Genomic DNA, 25,247 nt, shown 5'->3' on the forward strand with positions numbered 1-25,247 from the left:
CAGCAAGAGAAATGGTCTAGAAGTGGAAGAAATTCAGTACTGTTGCTACTCTCCCTAGGTGTGGGCATCCTGCAAAGACACACCAAGAGCATGATGTGCAATGCTGAAGGAAGTGAAAGGGAACCCAAGGGTAACAACAAAAGACCTGCAGAAACCCCTAGAACTTGCTAAAGTCTCTGTTCATTCGTCCACTATAAGAACAAGAATGGTGTTCACGGAAGGACATTACAGCAAGGAGGGAAGGAATGGTGTTCACGGAAGGACATTACAGCAAGGAGGGAAGGAATGGTGTTCACAGAAGGACATTACAGCAAGGAGGGAAGGAATGGTGTTCACAGAAGGACATTACAGCAAGGAGGGAAGGAATGGTTTTCACGGAAGGACATTACAGCAAGGAGGGAAGGAATGGTGTTCACGGAAGGACATTACAGCAAGGAGGGAAGGAATGGTGTTCACGGAAGGACTACAGCAAGGAGGGAAGGAATGGTGTTCACAGAAGGACATTACAGCAAGGAGGGAAGGAATGGTGTTCACAGAAGGACATTACAGCAAGGAGGGAAGGAATGGTGTTCACGGAAGGACATTACAGCAAGGAGGGAAGGAATGGTGTTCACGGAAGGACATTACAGCAAGGAGGGAAGGAATGGTGTTCACAGAAGGACATTACAGCAAGGAGGGAAGGAATGGTGTTCACGGAAGGACATTACAGCAAGGAGGGAAGGAATGGTGTTCACGGAAGGACTACAGCAAGGAGGGAAGGAATGGTGTTCACAGAAGGACATTACAGCAAGGAGGGAAGGAATGGTGTTCACGGAAGGACTACAGCAAGGAGGGAAGGAATGGTGTTCACGGAAGGACATTACAGCAAGGAGGGAAGGAATGGTGTTCACGGAAGGACATTACAGCAAGGAGGGAAGGAATGGTGTTCACGGAAGGACATTACAGCAAGGAGGGAAGGAATGGTGTTCACGGAAGGACATTACAGCAAGGAGGGAAGGAATGGTGTTCACAGAAGGACATTACAGCAAGGAGGGAAGGAATGGTGTTCACGGAAGGACATTACAGCAAGGAGGGAAGGAATGGTGTTCACGGAAGGACATTACAACAAGAGTAACAGCAAAAAACCTGCAGAAACCCCTAGAACTTGCTAAAGTCTCTGTTCATGTGTCCACTATAAGTACAAGAATGGTGTTCATGGAAGGACATTACAGTATGTCGAAAGTTTACAAAGGACCACCTGGATGTTCCATAATGCTTCTGGGACAATGTTCTGTGGACAGATGAGACAAAAGTTGAACTCTTTGGCAAAAATGCACACCACTATGCTTGGAGGAAAAAGGGCACTGAACACCAACCAACACTGAAACCTCATTCCAATTGTGAAGCATGGTGGAAGGAGCATCATGGTTTGGGGCTGCTTTGCTGTCTCAAGGCCTAAACAGCTTGCAATCATTGAGGGAACAATGAATTCAAAATTGTACCAAGACATTTTATAGGAGAAGTTCATCACCTGAAGCTTATGGAAGTTGGATGACCAGAAACACAAGAGTAAACCAACAAAAGACTGACGAATAAACTCTTCTCAGGCTTCTACCCAGGTACAGGTATCGATTTTAACCAGTGATTCGATGACAAATTCTGCCCTATTCATCAGGGATGATACATGGGCATGTCTTGTCCAGTGGTATTTATACCACTGTCGTCCATCCCTCCTAATCGGTTAGTCCCCATCCAATCAGGTTTCTTCTGTCCCATCTTGTTTGCAATCAATTCCAGTTCTTACTTAGAGCGAGACCTTTGTCTTTGTTAAAATTATTTTCCTTTAGTTTTATTTGAATGGCTTCTTTCATCAGGCGGTCCCAAAAGTTATTGGCACGGCACAGTAGTTTTGTACCGTCAAAGTCAATCCTATAGCCATTTTGAATGCAATGTTCTGTTACCACTGATTTCTTCAGGTAACCCAAACGGATACACCTCAAAGATGACCTGTGAATGCAGCACAGCGTACATTGGCCTAATGGAACTTACAGCAGAAACCCACATCAAGGAGTACAGGAGGTGTATCTAAGGTGATGGGCAGGTCATGAGGGTGGGAGAGGGGGAAGTGGTGAAAGGGAAAAAAACAAATGGTAGAAATTACCAGAAGATAGAAAAATAGATGCTTATACTGTTTGGTTGGAGGCTGCCAATAGAGAATGAGGTGATGGCCTCATTGTAGCAGTAGAGGAGACCACTGACAGACATGTAGGTGTAGAAAGGGCAAGTGAAATTGAAATGGGTAGGCACAGGGAAATCCTGCCTTTTGCGGTGGACTGAGTAAAGGTGCTCAACAAAGCAGCCTCTCAAGACAATGTAGAGGAGGCTACAAAGTACCGCATACAGTAGATGACTCTTGACAGATTTGCAGGTGAAGTGTCGTTTCACCCGGAAGGACTGTTTGGGGCCCTGAATGGTGGTGAGGGAGGAGGTGCAGGTGTACTTCTCCCCCTTGCAAAGATAAATGCCAGGTGGGAGATCAGTGGGGAGGGACAAAGGGAGAAGGGTGTGATCCTAGAGAGTGATCCTTGCAGAAAGCAGAGGGGTGGAGGGAAGGGAGACATTGTGACTTGAGGTAGAATGCAGTTGGAGATGGTAGAGGATATGGAGAATGTTGTGTTGGAGGCAGAGGCTCGCTGGGTGGTAGGTGAAACATAGGAAACAAAGGAAACCACGTCCCTGTAATGAGGGGTGAAATGGGGGAGGACAGATGTGTGGGAAATGGACAAGATACGGGTGAGGGCAGCATCAATAGTGATGCAAGGAAACACCGTTTTCTAAAAAAAATCTCAAATATTCTAGAACAGAAAGCTATAAGGAAAGATTGAATAGGTTAGAACTTTATTCCATAGAATGTACAAGGTTGAGCAGAGATCTGACAGAGCTATACAAAATTATGAGAGGGAAAGATGGGGTAAATGCAAGAAGGCTTTTTCCACTGAGGTTGGGTGAGACCACCTAGGGGTCATGGGTTAAGGGTGAAAGGTCTGCATGTAAGTAAATAAATTTCTAGGTTGTATAATTTATACATTCTTTGATAATAAGTGCACTTTGAAAGGTGAAATGTTTAAGGGGAACGTGAGGGGAAACTTCTTCACTCAGAGTTGAGAGATGTGCAATGAGCTGCCAGTAAAGTGGTGGATTTCAACGTTCAAGGGAAGTTTGGACAGGTACATGGATGGGAAAGCTACAGAGGGCTATGGTCCGGGTGCAGGTCAATGGGAGTAGCCAGTTGAACTGGTTCGGCATGGACTGGATGGGCTGAAGGGCCAGTTTCTGTGCTGTACTTTTCTATGACTCTAATGCTTCACCTTAATATTAGATGTGGTGGAGGTGGACAACTGAGTGAAGGGAATGGCATTTTTACAAGTGATAGGACGCGATGAGATATAGTCAAAAGTAACAGTGAGAGTCGGTGGGTTTGTAAAAGACATTGGTAGATAATCTGTCTCTAGAGATAGCGGTAGAGTGATCAAGAAAGGGGAGAGAGTTGTCAGAGATGACACACTGCTGTTTTTCCCCATTCCAATCCTCAGTTCCAATGAAAATTCTCTCTCACTCTCCCTCTAATTCAATGAACGCTTCTTTCCCCACGGCTTACCTTCTAAAGTGTTCCTTCGGCCATCAGCACCGATCACAGCGTCAAACTCAAACTGTGCCACTTTGTTGCTTGGAGGATCAATCTCTGCTCTCCATCCCAGATCTGCAAAACAGGGATGACATCCAAGCATTAGAGGAGGGCGGAGGCACCAGTGAGTACCCCGTTCGAAGAACCGACCCGCTTTCTGATCTGCCATCAGCCACCTCACCACTACTGAGAGAAGGAAGATTGCATTTCCCCAGCATACATCACGGACTGAAAGCAACTGCCTGCCAACCCATCCCACGGTAAGATAACCCAGAGCTGAATCTCTCTTCTAAGCTCCCAGACTATGGTCCTACAGCATCAGGCACATCAAGGGCTTCAGCAATTGGTGAGAGATTTCAGCCTCCTCCTCTGCCTCTCCCGGAGTGACTTCCAGCCTCCCTGAGCTCCCCCTCATCCAACTATCATCTCCCTTATTCTGTGTTGGGGCAAATCCAACCTTCCTGCTCATCACTTCAAGACATCCCAGGGACCTGCGTAAACAGCTCAGCCCCCCTCAATGCACCAGGGGGGCTCACGCCTGCACGTAGCAAGACATGGACAACATCCTGGCAAGGAGTGACCTCTAGTGCCACAACCAATGGCCATCTCCACCAGAGATGCTCACATCACCTACCCCCTGATATTCTCCAAATGAAAAAGATCAGCTTCATTTGTCACACACGTGCAATATATCGAAACATTGAAATATACATAGTAAAATGTCCTTTGCATCAAATCAAATCAGTGAGGATTCTGCTGATTGCAGCCCCCAAGTGTCCCAAGCTTCCGGTACCAACACAACATAAACTGTTTCAGCTGCTTCCGTCTGACAAATGGTACCACAGCATAAAAGCCGGGACTAACGGGCTGCAGGGCACTTTCTTCCTACAAACCATTAGATGCAAATTCACATGCCTGTACATTGTGACAGAATCATAACGCAAAGAGTTTTAGTCCCTCACGTTGTGGGACAGATGTAAGATTTAAATAAATTCAATTCAACATGCTCTCAACTCATTAACCCTATCTTGAACGTCTTTGGGATGTTGGGGGAATCCGGAACACCCGGAGGAAACCCATGTGGTTGTGGGGAGGATGTACAAACTCCTTACAGGCAGCAGTGGGAAATGAACCCTGATCAGCTGGCTGCTGTAAAGCATTGTGCTAACTGCTATGCTTCCCCACCCCCTCGGCCCCGGTACGCTACCCGACCCCCTTGGCCCAGTTATCAACATTATGGGGCTACCACTGCCAGAAGCTCAAAAGGTCCTATCAGAAGTGTGCTGCTCAGGTACATGGCTGGCAGGGGTATTGCACTAACTGCACCGCACCCGCACGCACTTGTGGTGTGTTCTAACTATGAAACGCACCACCGTTGATCAACATTTATCAACAGCATTTCCCAAAGACACAGCTCCTGCAGCCTGGAAGGAGAAGGGGGTAACAGCAGGTACTGGGGAACACCACCCCCTCCAGATCACACACTATCCTGAACTTGGAAATAAAACGATCACTGGTCCTTCACTGCCAGTCTCAATCTGGTCAGTAGGTGGTCTCCAGAAAAAGCATTCAATGATTGGATCGTTTCCCAGGAATTATTCAACGGCCTCACCAGTGACACTTTTAGAGGTGACATCAGTAACAATTCAGCAGGGAGGGGTATTGTTGATGATAGGCTTCCAGTTGGTCTGAATGTAATCGTACATTTCAAGGATATAATTAATGACAACTTGTGCACGGGAGACAGAGGCAGGACACGTGAACACATAAAATTAGCAGGAGTAGGCCACTTGGCTCCTCAAACATGTCCTATCATTTAATATGACCATGGGTGATCAGACAGGACCTAGCCTCCTCTTCTTTGCCACTTCCCCACAGCCTTGTATTCTCCAAACTTTCAGACAATGATTTACTACCTCCAAAAGTTACTCTAGCAATATAAGGCAGAGGATTCCAGAGTTTCACCACACCGCTGTGAGAAGTTGCTAGACCTCGGATTTAAATGACTGCCCTCTAATCTTGATTCAAGACTCCCCCCCCATGAGCAGAAACATCTCTACGTCATCTTATCGTGGACTCTTAAAATCTTGTATGGCTCTGTAAGATTATCCCTCATTCTTCACAAACACAAGGCATTCTGTAGACACTTGAAAGCTGAGGTAACACAAACAAAATGCTGGAGGAACTCAGAAGCTCAGGCAGCATCTCTGAAAAGAAATAAACAGTTGATGTTCTGGGCCACAACCAAGACTGGAAAGGAAGGGGGCTGAAGCTAGAAATAAGGTGGGGAGGGGGCAGGTGAAGGAGTACAAGCTAGCAGGTAATAAGTGAGACCAGGTGAGGGGGAAGGAGGAAGGAAGGAGGAGTGGGGATGCAGTGAGAAGCTGAGAGGTGATAGATGGAAAAGGTAAAGGACTTTTACCATTTTCCTCTGTCAAGTTTCTTCTTCTTCAGCCCTTTATCCTTTCCACCATCACCTTGCAGTTTCTCACTTCATCAAGCCCCTTCCCCACCTACCTACCTCCTCCCTCACCTGGCAACACACATCACCTGCCAGCTTGTACTCTTTCCCCTCTTCCCCCACCTTCTTATTCTGGCACCTGCACCCTTCCTTTCTGGTCCTAATGAAGGATCTCTACCCAAAGCATCGACCTCTCATTCTTCTAAGCTCTCAAGGGCGCAGACAAGATTTAAGCAGCTATTTGGTCACAGAACTAGCCTGGCAGTCCTCTTGTAGACTTTTGGACAGCGGTACAAGAAATGGGCAGTGAAGACCGCCCAAAAGTGTTTCAACATTGCAATGAAACATCTCCAGTTCAAAAACTGGAATCTTCAGGCAGAGGAATCCTGTCGAGGAAATAAACTACAGCATTTCTGAAGCTTGGAGGTATACAGGTGAATAAATAGGCCAACTTAACTGAGATTTTTGAAGACGCAATGGAAGGATTTATTTGGATCATGCAGTTAACACAGTGTATAAGGACTTTCCAATGTGATTTACTTGTACACCTGAAGCACAGGTTTCAAGTGGCTGTTGGTCATGCGTTTACGCAATTAGCAAATGGGCAAAAGGTTGATTCTCAAACTGGAGGGGAGTCAGAATGTCAGAGTTATACAGCATGGAAACAGGCTCTTTGGCCCAACTCATCGTGATAGATATTATCTAGGCTGATCTCATTTGTCTGTGCTTGGCCCAGATTCCTCTCAAACATTCCTAACCACATACCTGTCCTAATGCCTCTTAAAATTGTACCTGCTTCTACCACTTCTTCTGGCAGCTCATTCCATGCACCCACCACCCTGTGTGGAAAAACCTGTGTCTAGATCCCTTTAAATCTACCCCACCCCTCCCATTTTAAAACTGTGCCCTCTAGTTTAAGATTACCCTACCCTGGGGAAGAAAGGTGTGATTATCCACACTCTTCCTGATTTTATGTACTTCTACAAGGTCACCCCTCAGACTACTTCACTCCAGGGAAAACATCCAGTCTCACCTAATAACTCAAGCCCTCAAATCCTGGCAGTATCCTTGTTAATTACTTCTGCAGCTTAATGTCAACTTCCCTATAGTGTAGTGACAATCGACACATGATATTCCAGGTGTGGTGTCACCAATATCTTTCACATGACATCCTAACCCCTGTACTCAGTGCTCTGACCGATAAAGGCCAGCGTGGCAAATGCTTTCTTCACCATCCTGTCCACACACACACACACACACATACACCTTAATACAATACATATCAGTCACTTACGTGGGTTTTTCAGACCCCTGGGTGGTAGGAGCCCACGGAATTCCACGTTTAGATGAATTTCTGTCCCCAAGATCAAGGCAATCTTCAACAAGACCAGCTGGAGCTGGCGGATACCTGACAGAACAGAAGGCATATTAATCCCTGATCATATAGTCATCTATGTTATCTATCTGTCTCCTCATGTGCCCTTGCTGAAACACCCCTTCTTGTGGCACTGAAAATCTCCTTTTTGTGGCACTGAAAATCCCCTTTTTGCCACCAGTTCTCCTTCTTCACCACCACAGCCCATCTATTCAACCACCAGGGACACCAGAGAAGCAGGAACAGGGTCAGGAACTGAGGTTGATGACACTTGTGTCGTCTGAACACAATTTACCCAGTAAGTTGTATTTGAACTAAAAGGGATGGAAAAAGAAGTCAAATTAGTTACATCAGGGCTGACTTCCAGAGACAGAGTAATAGGGTGTCATGGGAAAGTGGGATTGAGCAATTAATAAACTGCTGGGGAAACTCAGCACATCAGGAAGAAATCAGCGGGTCAGCCAGCATCTGTGGAAGGAAATGGGCAATTGATCTCTGGATTCAGACTCTTCTTCTGGGAATGGAGTGGGTGAGACTAGGTGGAATATTACAAGGTGTGGGGAATGTATAGACACTTCCATAGACACTCAGAGGGCTAAGCTATAGGTGGTGGTCTGGACAGTTAAAACAGAAATGGACTATGAGAGGAGGGCAGAAGCTGGATGGGGATGAAACTTCTGGAGTGTTAACTAACTCAAAGTCCTTCAGTTCAATGAAAAGTTATCCCCTGGGTGAGACAGCGGAAAGGTCCTGGGGAATCTCCCTCCCCAGACCAGTCAGAGGGGGCCAGCTCAGTGTGCAGTGTTTCACCAGGTTCAGAGTAACACAACAAAGGAGCTCACTGATGTGGTCGATGGCCCCGGCACAGAACTTCCCGTAGATCTTCTTGGCCCCCAAGTTGCGCAGGTCCTGGATTGTGTATGGCCACAGGTGTAAGACATTATTCCTAGAAAAGGTGTCACGCTTTTCCACGATGATAACTTTGGCTCCGAGGAACATCAGCTCGATGGCTGTGCGAAGGCCACAGGGTCCAGCCCCAATCACCAGACACTGCAAGAGGGAGTGGAGAAGCCAGATTAACAGGCATCAGTACTCATCAAGACCCTGCAGCGTGGGACAGAGAGCTGTGACAGGCCGGTGAAGTTACGGGGAGAAACGTTAACCGGATTTGGTATTGGTTTATTGTCAGAAGTGCTGCAGGGAAAAGCTTTTGTTTACATGCCACTCAGACAGATCAATCCTTACGCAAGTACATTTTTTTAAAATTAAATTTTTAAGAGAATTGGATACAATGAATAGAAAAATTAATATTAGCCCTCCCCCCTCCCCTTAACCCTTCCCCCCTTACATACCTGTCTAAAAAAAAAGAAAAAAGAAAAAAAAAGAAAGAAAGAAGAAAGAAAGGATTGCCTGGATATCGGAGGATCCCCACATGCTCCATGGAATTCAAAATAACTTTAGTATATATCTTTATTTTTTCCCCAAATAACTAATAATTTTGTATTCAAAGGACCTATATATTTAATCCTATCCTATCTAGGGGTGCCAAATTTTCAAAAATATATCATATTCATTTCTTAAATTATAAGTAATTTTTTCAAGTGGAATGCAGCTATATATTTCATTATTCCAACGGTCCATAGTTAAGTATGAATCTGATTTCCAAGTATCTGCAATAGCTTTTTTGGCCACTGCCAATGCAATTTTTATAATTTTTTTCTGATAATTATTCAATTTAGGTTTCGGTATTATCCCTTCAATATCGCTTAATAAGAATAATGTTGGGCTATGTGGAAGTTGTATTCCAATAATTTGTTCCAGTAAAAGTCTTAGATTTATCCAAAAAGGCTGAATTTTAAAACAAGACCAAGTAGAGTGTAAAAAAGTACCGATTTCTTGATTACATCGGAAACATTGGTCAGATAAATTTGGGTTTAATCTATTTATTTTTTTGTGGTGTAATATATAATTGATGTAAAAAATTGTATTGTACTAATCTAAGTCGAACATTTATTGTGTTTGTCATACTATCAAGACATAGTCCCGACCAATTTTTTCCATCAATTTTAATATTCAAATCAGTTTCCCATTTTTGTCTTGACTTATGAATTTCTGGTGTAATTGTCTGTTTTTGAATCAAATTATACATACAAGACATAAATTTTTTAATTTTTCCTTTTTGAATTAAAGTTTCTATTTCATTAGGTTTTGGCATTAACATTGTTTGACCCAGTTTATCTCTTAAATAGGTCTTTATTTGAAAATAACAGAAAAGAGTGTTATTTGATATTTTATATTTATTCTTTAATTGATCAAACAACATCAATATACTTCCTTCAAAACAGTCACCTATATATCTGATCCCTTTTTGAAACCAGTTATATAAAAGTTGATTATCCATTGTAAAAGGAATAAGTCTATTTTGAATTAGGGTTCTCTTTGCTAATCAAGATTTCCTTATCTCATCATCCACATTTACCTTATTCCATAAATCGATCAAATGTTTTAATATAAGAGATTCTTTCTTTTCCCGTATCCATTTGGATTCCCATTTATATATAAAATCTTCTGGTATATTTTTTCCTATCTTATCTAACTCTATTCTAATCCATGCTGGTTTTTATTCATCAAAAAAAGATGCAATAAATCTAAGTTGATTTGCTTTATAATAATTCTTAAAATTTGGGAGTTGTAACCCTCCTAGGTCAAATTTACATGTCAATTTTTCCAATGATATTCTTGACATCTTACCTTTCCAAAGAAACTTCCTCACATATTTATTCAACTCTTGAAAAAACTTCTGGGGCAGTTGTATTGGTAATGTTTGGAATAAATATTGTAATCTAGGAAATATATTTATATATATATAGTAGGTAGAGTTAATGCTTACGCGAGTACATTGAGGCAGTAAAAAAAAGTTTAAAGTAAATTTATTGTCCAAGTACGTATATGTCACCATATACTTCCCTGAGAGACAGTTTCTTATGGACATTCACAGTAGACAGAAAGAAACACAATAGAATCAATGAAAATCTAAACACAAAAATGGACAAATAACCAACGTGTAAAAGACAACAGATTGTACAAATACAAAAAGAAAAAAATCTAAATAATAATAATTAAAAAATATTGAGAACATGATAGTTGTAGGATCCTTGAAAGTGAGTCCAGAGGTTATGAAATCTGTTCAGTGTTAAGATGAGTGAAGTTATCCAAAAGGAAAACTGAATGCACAATATAGTGTTGTAATTACAGAGAAAGTACAGTGTAGGCAGACAATAAGACCATAAAAACTGTTCCCCCTTCCTTTCCATTCCTGAAGGATCTCTGCCCAAAACATCAATTGTTTATTCCCCTCCATCAATGCTGCCTGTCTTTGACTTCCTCCAGCACTTTACGTCTGTTACCTTAATCGTCATTGCAGTTTAGCAGCACTATGACAGCTCTGATTAACTTCCCCTAAAATAGACTGTTTTATTTTGTTCTAATTGCTTTCCCTTCTTGTAAAAGCTGTGTACAATTTATGATAAACACAAGAGGTTCAGCAGATGGTGGAAACGGCAACACACACAAAATGCTAGAGTAACTCAGCATGTCAGGCAACATCTATGGAGAGAAATAAATAGGCGACATTTCAGCTGTGGCCCTTCATCAGGACTGGAAAGGAAGATGGAAGATGCCAGAATAAGAAGGTGGGGAGGAGGGAGAAGAGTACAAAGCGGTGGGTGACATGAGAGACCAGGTGAGAGAGGGAGGTACATGGTTGGGGAGGGGGATGAAGTGACAAGCTGGAAGGGGATAGACGTTCTGCACGGAGAAAGTTAAGTCCAATTAAAGTGCAAGAACCATGATGAGACAGATTCAGAGATCAAGAGTTCATCTTTTAGTGTACGAGTCTGATAATGGCAGGATAGAAGCTGTGCTCAAGCCTGGTGGTATGTACTTTCAGACTTCTACATCTTCCAAAAGGGCAGAAGAGAGAATGCCCAGAGCGGGTGGAGTCTTTGATTATGTTGGTTGCCTTCCCAAGCTAGCAGGAAGTGCAGACAGAGTCAATGGTGGGTGGGGGGGGGGGGGGGGGGGGGAGAGAGCTGGTTATGCGATAAACTGGATTATACTTACAACTGCTGTCTTGGACAGAACAGCTGGCATACTTTTAGCAGGTAGGCAGGCTGGGGTCAGGCATTATGGGCTGGGAAGCTGGAACAGGATGATGCAAGGGAGGACCCAGTGCTCCCTGCACCCATCAACACCACTCCTAGTAAAGCAGTGTGACACAAGGACACCAGTGTGTCACTGTACAGAACATGCCCAGTGGGTCAACTCAGGCTCAGTCACACCACTTCAGACTAGGCTGCAGGTGCCCAGGTTTAACACAGCTCTCTGTTCCATGTGTCCCACAGGATCTTGGGGATGAACTTGAAGAACAGCCGGCTGAGTCACCTCATTATAGGAAGGATATGATAACTTTAGAGAGGGTGCTGAGGAGATTTATCAGGATACTGCCTGGATTGGAGAGCATGTCTTATGAGGAATGACTGAGTGAGCTAGGACTTTTCCCTTTGGAGCAAAGGAGAATGAGAGGTGACTTGATGGAAGTATACAAGATGATAAGAGGCACAGATAGAGTGGACAGCCAGTGCCTTCCCCGCCCCCCCAGGCAGAAATGGTTAATACAAGACGGCATAATTTTAAGGTGATTGGAGGAAAATATCGGGGGATATCAGTAATATCTTTTACACAGAGAGTGGTGAGTGCATAGAACACCCTGATGGTAAGGGAGAAACATCAAGAGTATTTAAGAGACTCTTAGATAGGCACTCGGATGACAGAAAAATGGAGAGTTATGTAGAGTTAGATTGATCTTGGAGTCGGTTAAAAGGTCGGCACAATATCATGAGCCGAAGGGCCTGTACTGGGTTGTAATGTTCCGTGAATGTCTGGGGAGGTACAGTAAAGAGAAGCCTTTGCTCACACACATGTATCACTGCAGGAACACAAGCATCCACAGGTATACACCCTCAAATCCTATTGCACTCCACGTGCTTACTCTTCCGTACACTTTGCAATATCCCAGCCTGTCTAAACCCAAACTTTCCACTCCTTTCCCAGGTAAACCCGTCCAGATGAAAGGTGTCGACCTAGAACATCAACTGCCCATTTCCTTCCACAGATGCTGCCTGACCCGCTGAGTTCTTCCTGGGGTGCTGAACTTCCCCAGCACTTTGTTAGTTGCTCCAGTCCCACTTCCCTATTACACCCTATGACTCATTTTCCTGTATATAATTCCATGTGTGTCTATGTACAAAAGTTTGAGCACCCTACATGGTCAGTACTTAGTAACACCCTCTTTGGCAAGTATCACAGCTTGTAAATGCTTTCTGTAGCCAGCTAAGAGTCTTTCAATTCTTGTTTGGGGGATTTTTGTCCATTCTTCCTTGCAAAAAGCTTTTAGTTCTGTGAGATTCTTCGCTCGTCTTGCATGCACTGCTCTTTTGAGGTCTATCCACAGATTTTCGATGATGTTTAGGTCGGGGGACTGTGAGGGCCATGGCAAAACCTTCAGCTTGAGGTAGCCCATTGTGGATTTTGAGGTGTGTTTAGGATCATTATCCTGTTGTAGAAGCCATCCTCTTTTCATCTTCAACTTTTTTTTTTTACAGACGGTGTGATGTTTGCTTCCAGAATTTACTGGTATTTAAATTCATTCTTCCCTCTACCAGTGGAATGTTCCCCGTGCCACTGGCTGCAACACAAGCCCAAAGCATGATCAATCCACCAATGTGCTTAACAGTTGGAGAGGTGTTCTTTTCATGAAATTCTGCACCCTTTTTCCTCCAAACATACCTTTGCTCATTGCGGCCAAAAAATTCTATCTTAACTTTATCAGTCCTCAGGACTTGTTTCCAAAATGCATCAGGCTTGTTTAGATGTTCATTTGTAAACTTCTGATGCTGAATTTTGTGGTGAGGATGGTTTTTTTTCTGATGACTCTTCCATGAAGGTCATACTTGTGCAGGTGTCACTGCACAGTAGAATAGTGCACCACCACTCCAGAGTCTGCTAAATCTTCGTGAAGGCCTTTTGCAGTCAAATGGGGGTTCTGATTTGCCTTTCTAGCAATCCTAAGAGTAGTTCTCTCGGAAAGTTTTCTTGGTCTTCCAGACCTCAATTTGACCTCCACCGTTCTTGTTAACTACCACTTCTTAATTACATTACGAACTGAGGAAACGGCTACCTGAAAACACTTTGCTATCTTCTTACAGCCTTCTCCTGCTTTGTGGGCATCATTTATTTTAATTTTCAGAGTGCTAGGCAGCTGCTTAGAGGAGCTCATGGCTGCTTATTGTTGGGACAAGATTTGAGGAGTCAGGATATTTATAAAGCTTTGAAATTTGCATCAACTGGCCTTTCCTAATGATGACTGTGAACAAGTCATAGCCCTAACAAGCTAATTAAGGTCTGTGACATTGGTAAAAGTTATCTGAGAGCTCAAATCTCTTGGGGTGCCCAACTTTTCCCATGGTGCTCCTTTCCTTTTATTCTCACTCTAAAATTGAACAAAACAAAAATAATACACTAATCTTGCTTAAAATGTTGAAAAGAATGTTTCATCTTTAACTTTATGACTTTCACAGATCAGTTCATCTTCTACTCACTTAACTATTCACAGTAACAGAAATTTTGACCGGGGTGCCCAAACTTTTGCATGCCTGCGCGCACGTGCGCGTGTGTTTGCTGTGTATATATAAACACACACACACACACACACACACACACACAGTGTATGTGCATACAGCTATCATTTAGATTTTAACTTGCACCTCACTTCCACATGTCATTCTATCTATAAACATCCTTGATCACATCAATTAAATTTTAATCTTTAACTTACTCCCCAGTATCTGTTTTTTTCAAATGTGTATCAGTCCCAGATCTGCTGTTGGATTCCTACCTAGAACTCACTCTAAGTCAAAATTACATTCTGCAGAGACAAAATATTTGTCACTAATTACTGATAACATGTGGAACTGGAATTGATTTATTATTGTAACGTGCATCGAGATATAGTGGGAAGTTCGTCTTGCATACTGTTTATATGCACACAAAATGCTGGAGAAACAGCAACTCAGGCAGCATCTGTGGAAAGGGAATAAACAGCGAAGTGGGAGATGATAGGTGGAAGAGGGAATCTTATAGGTGAGGACATCAGACCATTGAATCAAGTGAAAGAAGAGGGGAGATGGGCAGGTAGGTGAGAAGGGGTGAGAGGGTAACCAAAATGGGTAATGGAAAAAAAAAGGGAAGGAAAGAATGGGGAGAAATTGATGCTCATGCCATCAGGTTGGAGGCTAACCAGGCGGATAATCAGGTTTTGCTCCTCCAACCTGAGTGGGGCCTCATCGTGGCAGTAGAGGTAGCCATGGACACACAATTCAGAATGGGAGATCCTGCCTTTTGTAGTGCACAGATCTGCAGAATCTCTTCTATTTATGATACTCTTCATACAGATCAGATTATTACACAGTAGGAAAGGTATAGCAAAAGCCAATGCAGAATAAATTGTAACTGTTACCGAGAAAGTGCACTGCAGGTAAACAATACATGGGGTGATTGATAAGTTTGTAGCTCATGGTAGAAGGAGTCAATTTTAGAAAACCTATCACATTTATTTTTCAACATAGTCCTCTCCTACCTTTACATACTTAGTCCAGTGGTCATGGAGCATACGGATCTTGGACCTCCAGAAAGTGTACAATAGAGGGCTATAGGTAAGCCTAGTAATTTCTAAGGTAGGGACACGTACGACACAACTTTGTGGGCCGAAGGGCCTGTATTGTGCTGTAGGTTTTCTACGTTTCTAATGTGGAAAACGTGCAAACCCCACACAGACAGTGCTGGAGGTCAGGAATGAAGCGAGTACTGGAGCTACGAGGCAGAGATTCTACTGACTATACCACTGTACTGCCCCATATGGCCAAGAGCCCAAGGTACAGAGTGATGGGGAGTCATCAGAAATTGGCCACTGGCAGGTAGAGACGAGATACAAAGGGAAGGAAAGCTGGGAGGGGTTTGACAGAGCTTAAATGTGGATATGATCAGAGAGGCTGTCATTCTACCTTTATATTGGTACAGGCTGTGTTTTTCTTGTAATCCTTGTGACTGCCTCGCTTGTCCAGCTTTGCAAAGAGTGCCTTTGCTTTCCAATAATTGAGCTTGGACTTGAGCTTAGTGTAGAAGTAGGGGAAGTCAAGGTTGGAGATGCCCAGGATCTCGCACAGCTCCTGAAAGCCTTTGAAAGTGCCCTTGCATGTGGTTGCCTGGATGAAGCGGTCAAAATGTATGTGTGACTGCTCGATGTTCGAAGTCCCACCGTCCCCCATGATGGCAGGCAACTCTTCCCAGGAGGTTGGCTGGATAAATTATTTCTTCCTCTTCAGCTGATGGTCTCCCGCATCATGAACCTGCAAGAGAAAACAACGGAAATAGGGATTATACATCAGCCTTCCAGAAACTACCATCACTTTCATCCCATTGAAAACAGACAATATCTGCTGTGAGGACTCTTCCTGTGGCTACTGCAAGTCCTGCTCCATCACACTGTGTGGTCTGTCACCATGAGTTACTTTGTCACTGGGACACTTCCACATTCACCTCAAGGAGGTCCAGGCTTACCTGCTTCTAACCCCACTCCCTGCTTCACTCCGGAGTCCTAGAGCAACAAAGGCGGCATACAGACCCTTCAGCCCAATCAGTCCCTGCCAAACATGGTGCTCACCCAGCTACTCCCAATGTCCTAGTTGAGTCCATACCCCTCTCAGCCCCACCACTCCAAATACGTACCCAAGTGCTTCCTAAATGGTACTATCACACCTGCCTCAACCACTTCCTCTGGCTATTTGTTCCACATCCCACCACCTTCTGCATGAAAAATATACACACAAATGACACAAATGACACTGCAAAAGAGAGAGAGAGAGAGAGAGAGGGAGAGGGAGAGGGAGAGGGAGAGGGAGAGGGAGAGGGAGAGGGAGAGGGAGAGGGAGAGGGAGAGGGAGAGGGAGAGGGAGAGGGAGAGGGAGAGGGAGAGGGAGAGGGAGAGGGAGAGGGAGAGGGAGAGGGAGAGGGAGAGGGAGAGAGAGAGAGAGAGAGAGAGAGAGAGAGAGCCACAAAATGCTGGAGGAACTTAGCAGGTTAGGCAGCATTGATAGAGGGGTACAAACAGTCAACGTTTTGAGCCTAGACCCTTTGTTTACCAAAACATTGACTGTTTATTCGCCTCCATAGACAATGCCTGACTTGCGTTTTTTATGTGTTGCTGTGTGTGAAAAGGTTGCCCTTCAGGTCCATTTTAGGTCTTCCCTCTCTCAGCATAAATCTATTCTCTCTAGTTTTGGATTCCCCTATCCTGAGGAAAAGAGTGTTAACATCTGCCTTATCTATGCTCCTCACGACCTTCTGTAAAATTGCTCCTCATTGCCAAACATTCCAAGGAATAAACACCTAGCCTGACCAACCTCTTCCTGTACTACAGGCCCTTTAGTCCTGGCAACATCCTCATAAACTCCTTTCTGCAATCTTTGCAGATTAGCCATGGCCTTCCTATAACAGAGTGACCAAATCTGTACAGAGGACTTCAAGTGTGGCCTCAGCAACAACTTGTGTAACTGCAACAAAATGCCCTAGGTCCTATACTCAGTGCCTAGACTGACGACGGCCAGGATGCAAAATGTCTTTTCCAGCACCATCTCGTGACACCACTTTCAGTGAACTACCAACCTGTACTCATAGGTCCCTCTATATCATTACATTCCCTCGTGTCCTATCATTCATAGTAGAAGTCCTGCTCTGGTCTGACTTTCCAAAATGCAACACTTCATCCTTATCAGAACTGAAATCCATCTGTCACTCCTCAGCCCACTTCCCCACTTGGTCAAGATCCCTCTAAGTCTATGATACTTGTTTTCACTATCAACCACACCTCCTACTTTTATATCATCCACAAGCATAATGATCAAGCCTTGTGCATTTGTTTATGCTTTCTCGTGACAGGAGGGAGAGTCAGAGCAGTCCTGAGCTTCACACAGACTCTCAAAGTTCCCTCTCTTACTGTTTGCTTCACAACAGAAAGGGAGGTCTCATGGTATTAAATCTACAGCAGGAGTTATCCCTTCAACTATCAATCCCATCAGGCAGAAACACACAGCCAGTTACTTGGAGAGTCAGTATGCACAACAGTGCAAAAGTCTGAGGCACATATATAGAGCTAGGGTGCCCGAGACTTTTGCTCAGTACTAGATTTGTCAATGTGGAGTGGAGAGCGAGTTTGTAAGTCTGGCAGGAGCAAAAGATGCTGTGAATGGCGAGGGTGGAGCACAGGTGTCAGAGATGTGCTGGGGCACGGCGTGGCACAGGTGCAAACATATCCACCCTCAAGACAGCAGACAAGGTCATTTGATTCCAAACAACTAGTTATTGATCATTACAGAACGTCTCTCTGGTGCTTCCCGCTCCCTCCCCTCTCCCTTTCCCTTTTCCCAACCATGATTCCCCTCTCCCTGCCCCTTCCCACTCTCAGTCCACAAAGGAGACCCATAATCGGAATCAGGTTTATCGTTACTCACATATCATGAAATTTGTTTTTTTTTTGTGGCAATACATAAAATTACTACAGTATTGTGCAAAAGTCTTGGGCAACCTCGCTCTCACTCGATATATATATATCACACACATGGTATATATTTGTTTTGGTGACTATGTTTCTCTGCTATCATAACTCTATGTACAGAGCGCTGTGTGCGTCTGTTGGTACTGTGTTTTGCACCTTGGCTCCAGAGAAATGCTGTTTCATTTGGATGTATAGTAGAACGACAATCACACTTGCACTTGAACTTAATAGCCTAATGTCTGCTGTACTGAAGTTGCAAGAATCTGTCGCCAATGGCAAAGTGACTAAACCCTGTTCAAATAAACAAACTGTTCCATTGGCAGCTGGCCGGGATGTGTAAAAATAAATTGCCCTGAAAACCCACGTGTTCTGGATGATAAGGGAGACTTTGAGAACGATGATGCAAAGCAAAACCAACACAGAAGAGGTGAATAGTTCAATCAGGCTGATGATATTAAACTGGGAGGGAAGATGAGAAGAAACTGGAATAGCAGTTAACATGAAGAGAGAACCTCCCCCCCCACCCCCAAACCCCCTGCAGCATGTAAGAAGGTGTACAGCAAGGGGAAGGGATTATTGAACAGAGATCTGGAAGGTAACCAACACAGAGGGACAAGCTGGAATCCTCTGTTAGTCTTTTAGATTGATCATTATCACAGACGAGAACACAGTCAGTCTATCTGTACAACTAGGGAAAATGGGCGGGTGGAAAATGACAAGGAGGTGGTGCAGGAAAGGCAAGCCGTGATCCAGTGACCCGGGTTGTATGGGACCAGAGGTCACTGAGGAAGGTGGGGTGAAGATTGTGGAAGGGCTACCCAACCCTTCCTCCATTCATTGGGACTGGCAAAATGCAGGAAATGGAAAATGGAACAACCTCGTTCAACAGGGCAACAATAACAGGCCACTCCACGCTGGTTGATTTAACCTCAGTGAGTGGAGGGGGGAATCTTTATAAAGAATAACTAGAGAGAAAAGTTCAGTAGATATTTAATGAACTAAGTTGTCACAGTCCTGTTTTGGCTAATTCCGAATTTTATTTGAGGAAGGAACAGGGAAGGTTAATGAAGCATCACAGCAAATCCACCTGTGAGGACTTTCAGAAACATCTCACGTGAACAGCTGACTTTTGAAGCTGTGTGGTAAAAACCTGTGATGTGACAACTAGGAAGTTTCCCATTGGATAGAGGACCATAGGACACGCAGAAGCAAAGAATGGGTACAGCAAGAAGGGAAGGCAATCAGCCCTCCAAATCTGTACCAGCCCTTTGTAAGAGCTACCCAGTTAAAGACTAACTTTATTTGTCAGATGTACATCCGAACACACAGTGAAATGCATTGTTTGCATCAATGACCAACAGAGCCCGAAGATGTGTTGGAGCGGCCAGATAGTGTCACCTGCTTCCAGCGCCAACACACCATACCCACAACTTACTAATGAAAATGTCTTTGTAACATAGAAGCATCTGACGGAACCCAACGCAGCTACAGGGAGAAGGTATAAACATCTTACAGACAGCAGTGGGAATTGCATCTCAATCGCTGATGCTGTAGATAGCAATACACTAGCTGCTACGCGACTGTTCAGCCCTTGCTCATCTCCCCACAGCTCTGCAAGTTCCTTCCTCGTAGACACTTGTCTTTGAATGTTATAATCAAATCACAAATGACACTTTTGACTATGTGTTTTAATGTTCACATGATAAATAAACTTGAATCTTGAATCTAACTCCAGGATTTATGTCATCTGCCTGCTTGAAAATTGTTCCCCAAGCACCAACCCATGGCGACTTGTCGTCTGAGACAACCCACTCTGCAATGTCCTCTACACCAGGGAGTGATGATATACACCGGACACCTCATTAAACCGCTTCCTTCACCCTGCCTGTGTGCCTCCCAGCTGCTGGTTATGGCTTCTTCTAACACCCCTCCTGCTCTTGCCTCCTTACAGTTGACATCGTGATCTCTTCCCCAGCAAGAGAAATTTCAGCAACACACACAACGTGCTGGAGGAACTCAGCAGGTCAAGCAGCATCCGTGATGGGGCAATGATTTGGGCTGAGACCCTTCATCAGGACAAGAGAAATCTCACTTTTGATCCAACACCTCTGCATTTGACGCAAGTTCAGATGGGTACATAGATGGGAGGGTTTAGGAGGGATATGCTGGAGCGGCCTCCTCTCCTTCAGTCCCCAGCTCTTCCAACACACTTTCGTAACAGCAAAAGCACACCCAAGGCAGAAATCGCAAGAGCCATAAACACTCTGCAGGTCAGGCAGCATCTGTGGGGAGATTTACCTTGAAGAGATTTGATATATCACCAAAGAATTTCTTCAGCTGTACCACAGAGAACATTCTGACTGTATCACAGGCTGGCATGGAGGCTCCAATGCACAGGATGGAAAGAGTCTGCGCACAGGATTGTAATTCAGCCAGCTCCAGCACAGGCACAAGCCTCCCCACCATCAATGGTATCTTCAAGAGGAAGTACCTCAAGAAGGTGGCACCTATCGTGAAGGAGCCTCACCATCGAGGACATGCCCTTTTCTCGTTACTACCATCAGGGAGGACATACAGCAAACTGAGGACCCAAACTCAATGTTTTCTTCCCCTCTGCCATCGGATTTCTGAACAGTCCATGAACACATGGACACTGCCACACTACTCCACTTCGGCATTATTTGTTTTTATTGTAACTTATAGTAATTTGCTATCCCTGCATTGTAGGCACACCAAATTTCCACAAAACAACAGATTTCATAACTAACGTCAGCAACAATAAGCCTGATTCTGAGATAACTTTCAGGTTGATGAAATTGCATCCGCTCTAATTAACAGGTCAGCATTCCAAAACCTTAATCCCATCAATCTCTAACTTTCGGTTCCACCTTAAGATCACCGACTCTTTCCCTCGGCGATGCTACAGGTCCGCGGCATCCTGAGCTTTTGACATACATGAAGACCATCTGCTCATCACTCTGCACGTTTTGAGAGCTCCCTATGAAATGGACACTTCACTGCAGTGCTTCACTGAGGTTTCGGAGGGACCTTTCCCTAGGTCCCAGTCAATGAACACTGCATTACGTTGCCCTCTTCACCATGGTCTTCCCCCGACCCCTCTACTGTTACCCTGAACAGTAAAAGCACAGCAAGCACCTAGTGGGTGCCAAATTACGTTGCCTAGTCTTACCTGGGCCAAAGCCCTCAATACCTCTCCCATCCATGTATCTATCCAAATTTCTCTTCAATGTTGCCTTCGACCCCACATCCACCACTTCCGCTGGCAGCTCATCCCACATTCTCACCACCTTCTAGGTGAAGCAGTCCTGCTTAAATATTTCACCTTTCACCCTAAACCCAGGACCACTAGATCTAGTCCCACCCAAACTCAATGCAAAAAGCCTGCTTGCATCTACTGTATCTATACCCCTCATAATTTTGTATACCTCGATGATATCACCCGTCATTCTCCAAGACCTCAGATCACTGACATGTTTGGAGCCAAGACATCCCTGTCGGCCAGCCAGCACACAGACGGTGTGGGAAGGAGCCGAACAGCTGCAAGTTCAGAGCTGTGCCAGAGAGAGAGCCCACCAGCTGTCTTGCATTCATGTCCACAGCTGAACCACAACACATCCCGCTGCCCCTGCTTGTACACTGTCCACCCTCTCTCACCCTGCAGGAAAGTATCGCAGGGAGACTGTGAAAGATCACTCTCTAGGTAGAGACAAGGCGTAGAATGCCCTCTCCCCCATGTCTAGTTCAGCCCACTGAGCAAAGCTACAGTACCTCACACAGCAATCCAATTCCCCACCAACTTTCTCTACACTCTAAACTGATTCCACAACCTATGGATACAATTTCAAGGACTCTGCAGCTCATATTCTCAGTATTATTTATTTACTTGTGTGGTTTGTCTCCTTTTGCACATTTGTCGTTTGTCAGTTTTTGTGTGCGTAGGTTTTCATTGATTCTATTGTAATTCCCTGTTCTACCGTAAATGCCTGCAAGAGAATTAATCGAGGCAGTATATGATGACACATATATACTTAGATAATAAATTGCTTTGCCAACTTTTACAACTAATCTCATCAACTCTCCTCACGTTCTACCACTCACCCTCATACTAAGGACAGTTTATACCAGCCATTTAACCAGGAGACAATTGGAGTGCTTGGAGAAAGGGAGAACTCCACACAGCCAGCAACCGAGGTCAGGATCAAATCTGGGTCTCTGGCACTGCGGGGCGGCAGTGGCTCTATCCACCATATCGCTGGGCACATGGAGCTCCAGAAGGGAGAATGGACAAAGCTTCTGGTACAGAACGGGAGGTGTGGGGACAGTGACAGTGCAGCCCACTGCTTACAGTGGAATGGGTTAAACTACAGGAACTCAATCTGCATCAAATACAAATGAAAACACAGCTTCTTGAGCTGAAAGCAGCTGATCCATAAACACAGGCATGCTCCCAAAACCAACATCATTCAAAGCTGGCAGCCAGTACACCAACAAGGCACCAAGCCCAGCTGCCCGATCCCCATCGGTGTCGTCATCAGGCAGTCTGCTGACCAGGGCCGCAGCCACTGCTTTACGTTGCCAGACAGCCACCACTCCATACTCGGGCATACAGCTTCAGTACCACAGGCTGAAGGTTCAACAAATAGTTCCAGTAGATTCAGTGCTGGAAAGCTCAGCTTAACCATCCCAAACCCATTTGCTGAGGTGGCAGGCACAGAAATAGTCTGTGGACGCCATCTCCTTCGTTTCTGAAGCATCTGGGCAGTAAAGGCACCAACATCAGACTATAAATATTATTCAATAAAATAATTCTAAGCACACCATCACCAAACCCACAACTCTGTGCCTCCCTCTGCAACTGTATCTTTGAATTCCTGACCAACAGACTGCAATCAGTAAGGAAAGGCAGCCACAGTTCCACCATGATTACTCTCAACACTTGTACTCCACAACGTTGCATCCTCAGCCCCCGACTCTACTGCCTGTACACTCAGGACTGCGTGGCCAGATTCTACTCGAACTCCATCTACACACTGGCAGGTGATACCACTGTGGTGGGCCACATCCCAAACAGCAAAAGCAGGCAGAGAGCTTGTAACGTGGAGTCATGACAAACAACCTTTCCCTCAATGCCAGCAAAGCAAAACAGCTGGTCACCGACTTCAGAAAAAGAGGCGCAGTGAACATCCTCCTGTCTACGGCAACCGGGTGGAGGTTGAGAGCTTCAAATTCCCAGGAGCGCACATCACCAAAAGCCTGTCCTGGTCTAACCATGTAGTCGTCGCAGACAGGAAAGCTCACCTCAGGAAGGAAAATAAATTTGTCACATCCCCATCTAACCTTACCAATTATTGTCAAAGCACCATAGAAAGTATCCTATTTGGATGGCAAACAGCTTGGTAGGGCAACTGCTCTGCACAAGGAACTGCAGAGAGTTGCAGACACCGATCAGTACGTTACAGAAACCAGCCCACACTTCTCAATGCACCAGTAAAGTAGCCAGCATAATCAAAAACCCACCCTCCCAGGACATTCACTCTTTCCACTTTTCTATCGGGTAGAAGATACAAAAACCTGAAAGTACGTACCAACAAGTTCAAGATTCTTCTTCACTGTTATAAGACGATCAAGTAGTTTCCCAGTATGACAATTTTGACTCTTAACCATAGAGTCTAGCTCAATACAGCTTGCACGTTATCATTTACCTGAACTGCCCTTTCTCTGTAGCTGTTAACACTTTATTTGACATTGTTATTGTTTTACCTTGTTCTGCCTCAACGCGCTGTGCAATGGTTTGACCGGTATGATCAGTATGCAAGACATGCTTTTCACTATCGCGTCACATGTGGCAATAAACTAATTCCACTTCCTCCCTCCATCTATCTCTATCTACTGCTCTTCCCTTCCCTTCATACTTATTTCCATTGTTGTCTCCCTTTCTCTCCCACGGGCTCTCACAAGTTAGTGATCGATTACTGGAAAATCTTCATGTCATCAGTCTCACTGTTATTCATTCCATCAGGTAACCAAGTCCCATTTGAGTTAACAATTAACTCTTGATCCAATGAATTCACAGCAATTTCAGCCCATGCCAAAGGAATTACCTACAGTGTGCCATCACCACCAGTTCCATACTAGTGTTACTCAGTGACAGGTCCGTTCCCACCAGTACTGTACCCTGGTGTTATAGAGTGACAGACCCATCCCCACCAGTACTGTACCCTGGTGTTATACAGTGACAGACCCATCCCCATCAGTACTGTACCCTGGTGTTATACAGATCCATCCCCACCAGTACTGTACCCTGGTGTTATACAGATCCATCCCCACCAGTACTGTACCCTGGTGTTATACAGTGACAGACCCATCCCCACCAGTACTGTACCCTGGTGTTATACAGACCCATCCCCATCAGTACTGTACCCTGGTGTTATACAGTCTGTCCCCACCAGTACTGTACCCCGGTGTTATACAGTGACAGACCCATCCCCATCAGTACTGTACCCCAGTGTTATACAGTGACAGATCCATCCCCACCAGTACTGTACCCTAGTGTTAGACAGTAACAGACCCATCCCCACCAGTACTGTACCCTGGTGTTATACAGTGACAGACCCTTCCCCACTGGTACTGTACCCTGGTGTTATAGTGACAGACCCTTCCCCACCAGTACTGTACCCTGGTGTTATACAGTGACAGACCCTTCCCCACTGGTACTGTACCCTGGTGTTATACAGTGACAGACCCATCCCCACCAGTACCGTACCCCGGTGTTATACAATGACAGATCCATCCCCACTGGTACCGTACCCCAGTGTTATACAGTGACAGATCCATCCCCACCAGTACCGTACCCCGGTGTTATACAATGACAGATCCATCCCCACTGGTACCGTACCCCAGTGTTATACAGTTTACAGACCAGTTTACCCTAGTATTATACAGTGACAGACCTGCCGCCACTAGTACTATACGCCAGTGTTATACAGTGACAGATCTGTGTCTGATAGCACTGTAATCTACAGTGTGCATGCATGCGTGCAAGTATTTGAATGCATCA

General features: G+C 44.8%; 1 protein-coding gene across 2 annotated transcripts in view; it reads right to left on the minus strand.

Annotated features, from left to right (window-relative positions):
• Nucleotides 1–25,247, minus strand: part of LOC140734658 (protein-methionine sulfoxide oxidase mical3a-like) — a 285,450-nt gene that overhangs the window by 193,096 nt on the left and 67,107 nt on the right. For both annotated transcript variants that reach the window (XM_073058913.1, XM_073058912.1), the window contains exons 2-5: nucleotides 15,621–15,965; nucleotides 8,343–8,550; nucleotides 7,420–7,533; nucleotides 3,638–3,739 (exon numbers count right to left, since the gene is read on the minus strand). In XM_073058913.1, the coding sequence (XP_072915014.1) occupies nucleotides 3,638–3,739; nucleotides 7,420–7,533; nucleotides 8,343–8,550; nucleotides 15,621–15,884 (688 nt within the window). In that variant the 5' untranslated portion in view covers nucleotides 15,885–15,965. The remainder of the gene's footprint in view (nucleotides 1–3,637; nucleotides 3,740–7,419; nucleotides 7,534–8,342; nucleotides 8,551–15,620; nucleotides 15,966–25,247) is intronic.

This window comes from Hemitrygon akajei, chromosome 10 (genome assembly GCF_048418815.1).
Source record: "Hemitrygon akajei chromosome 10, sHemAka1.3, whole genome shotgun sequence".
Classification (NCBI taxonomy): Eukaryota; Metazoa; Chordata; class Chondrichthyes; order Myliobatiformes; family Dasyatidae; genus Hemitrygon; species Hemitrygon akajei.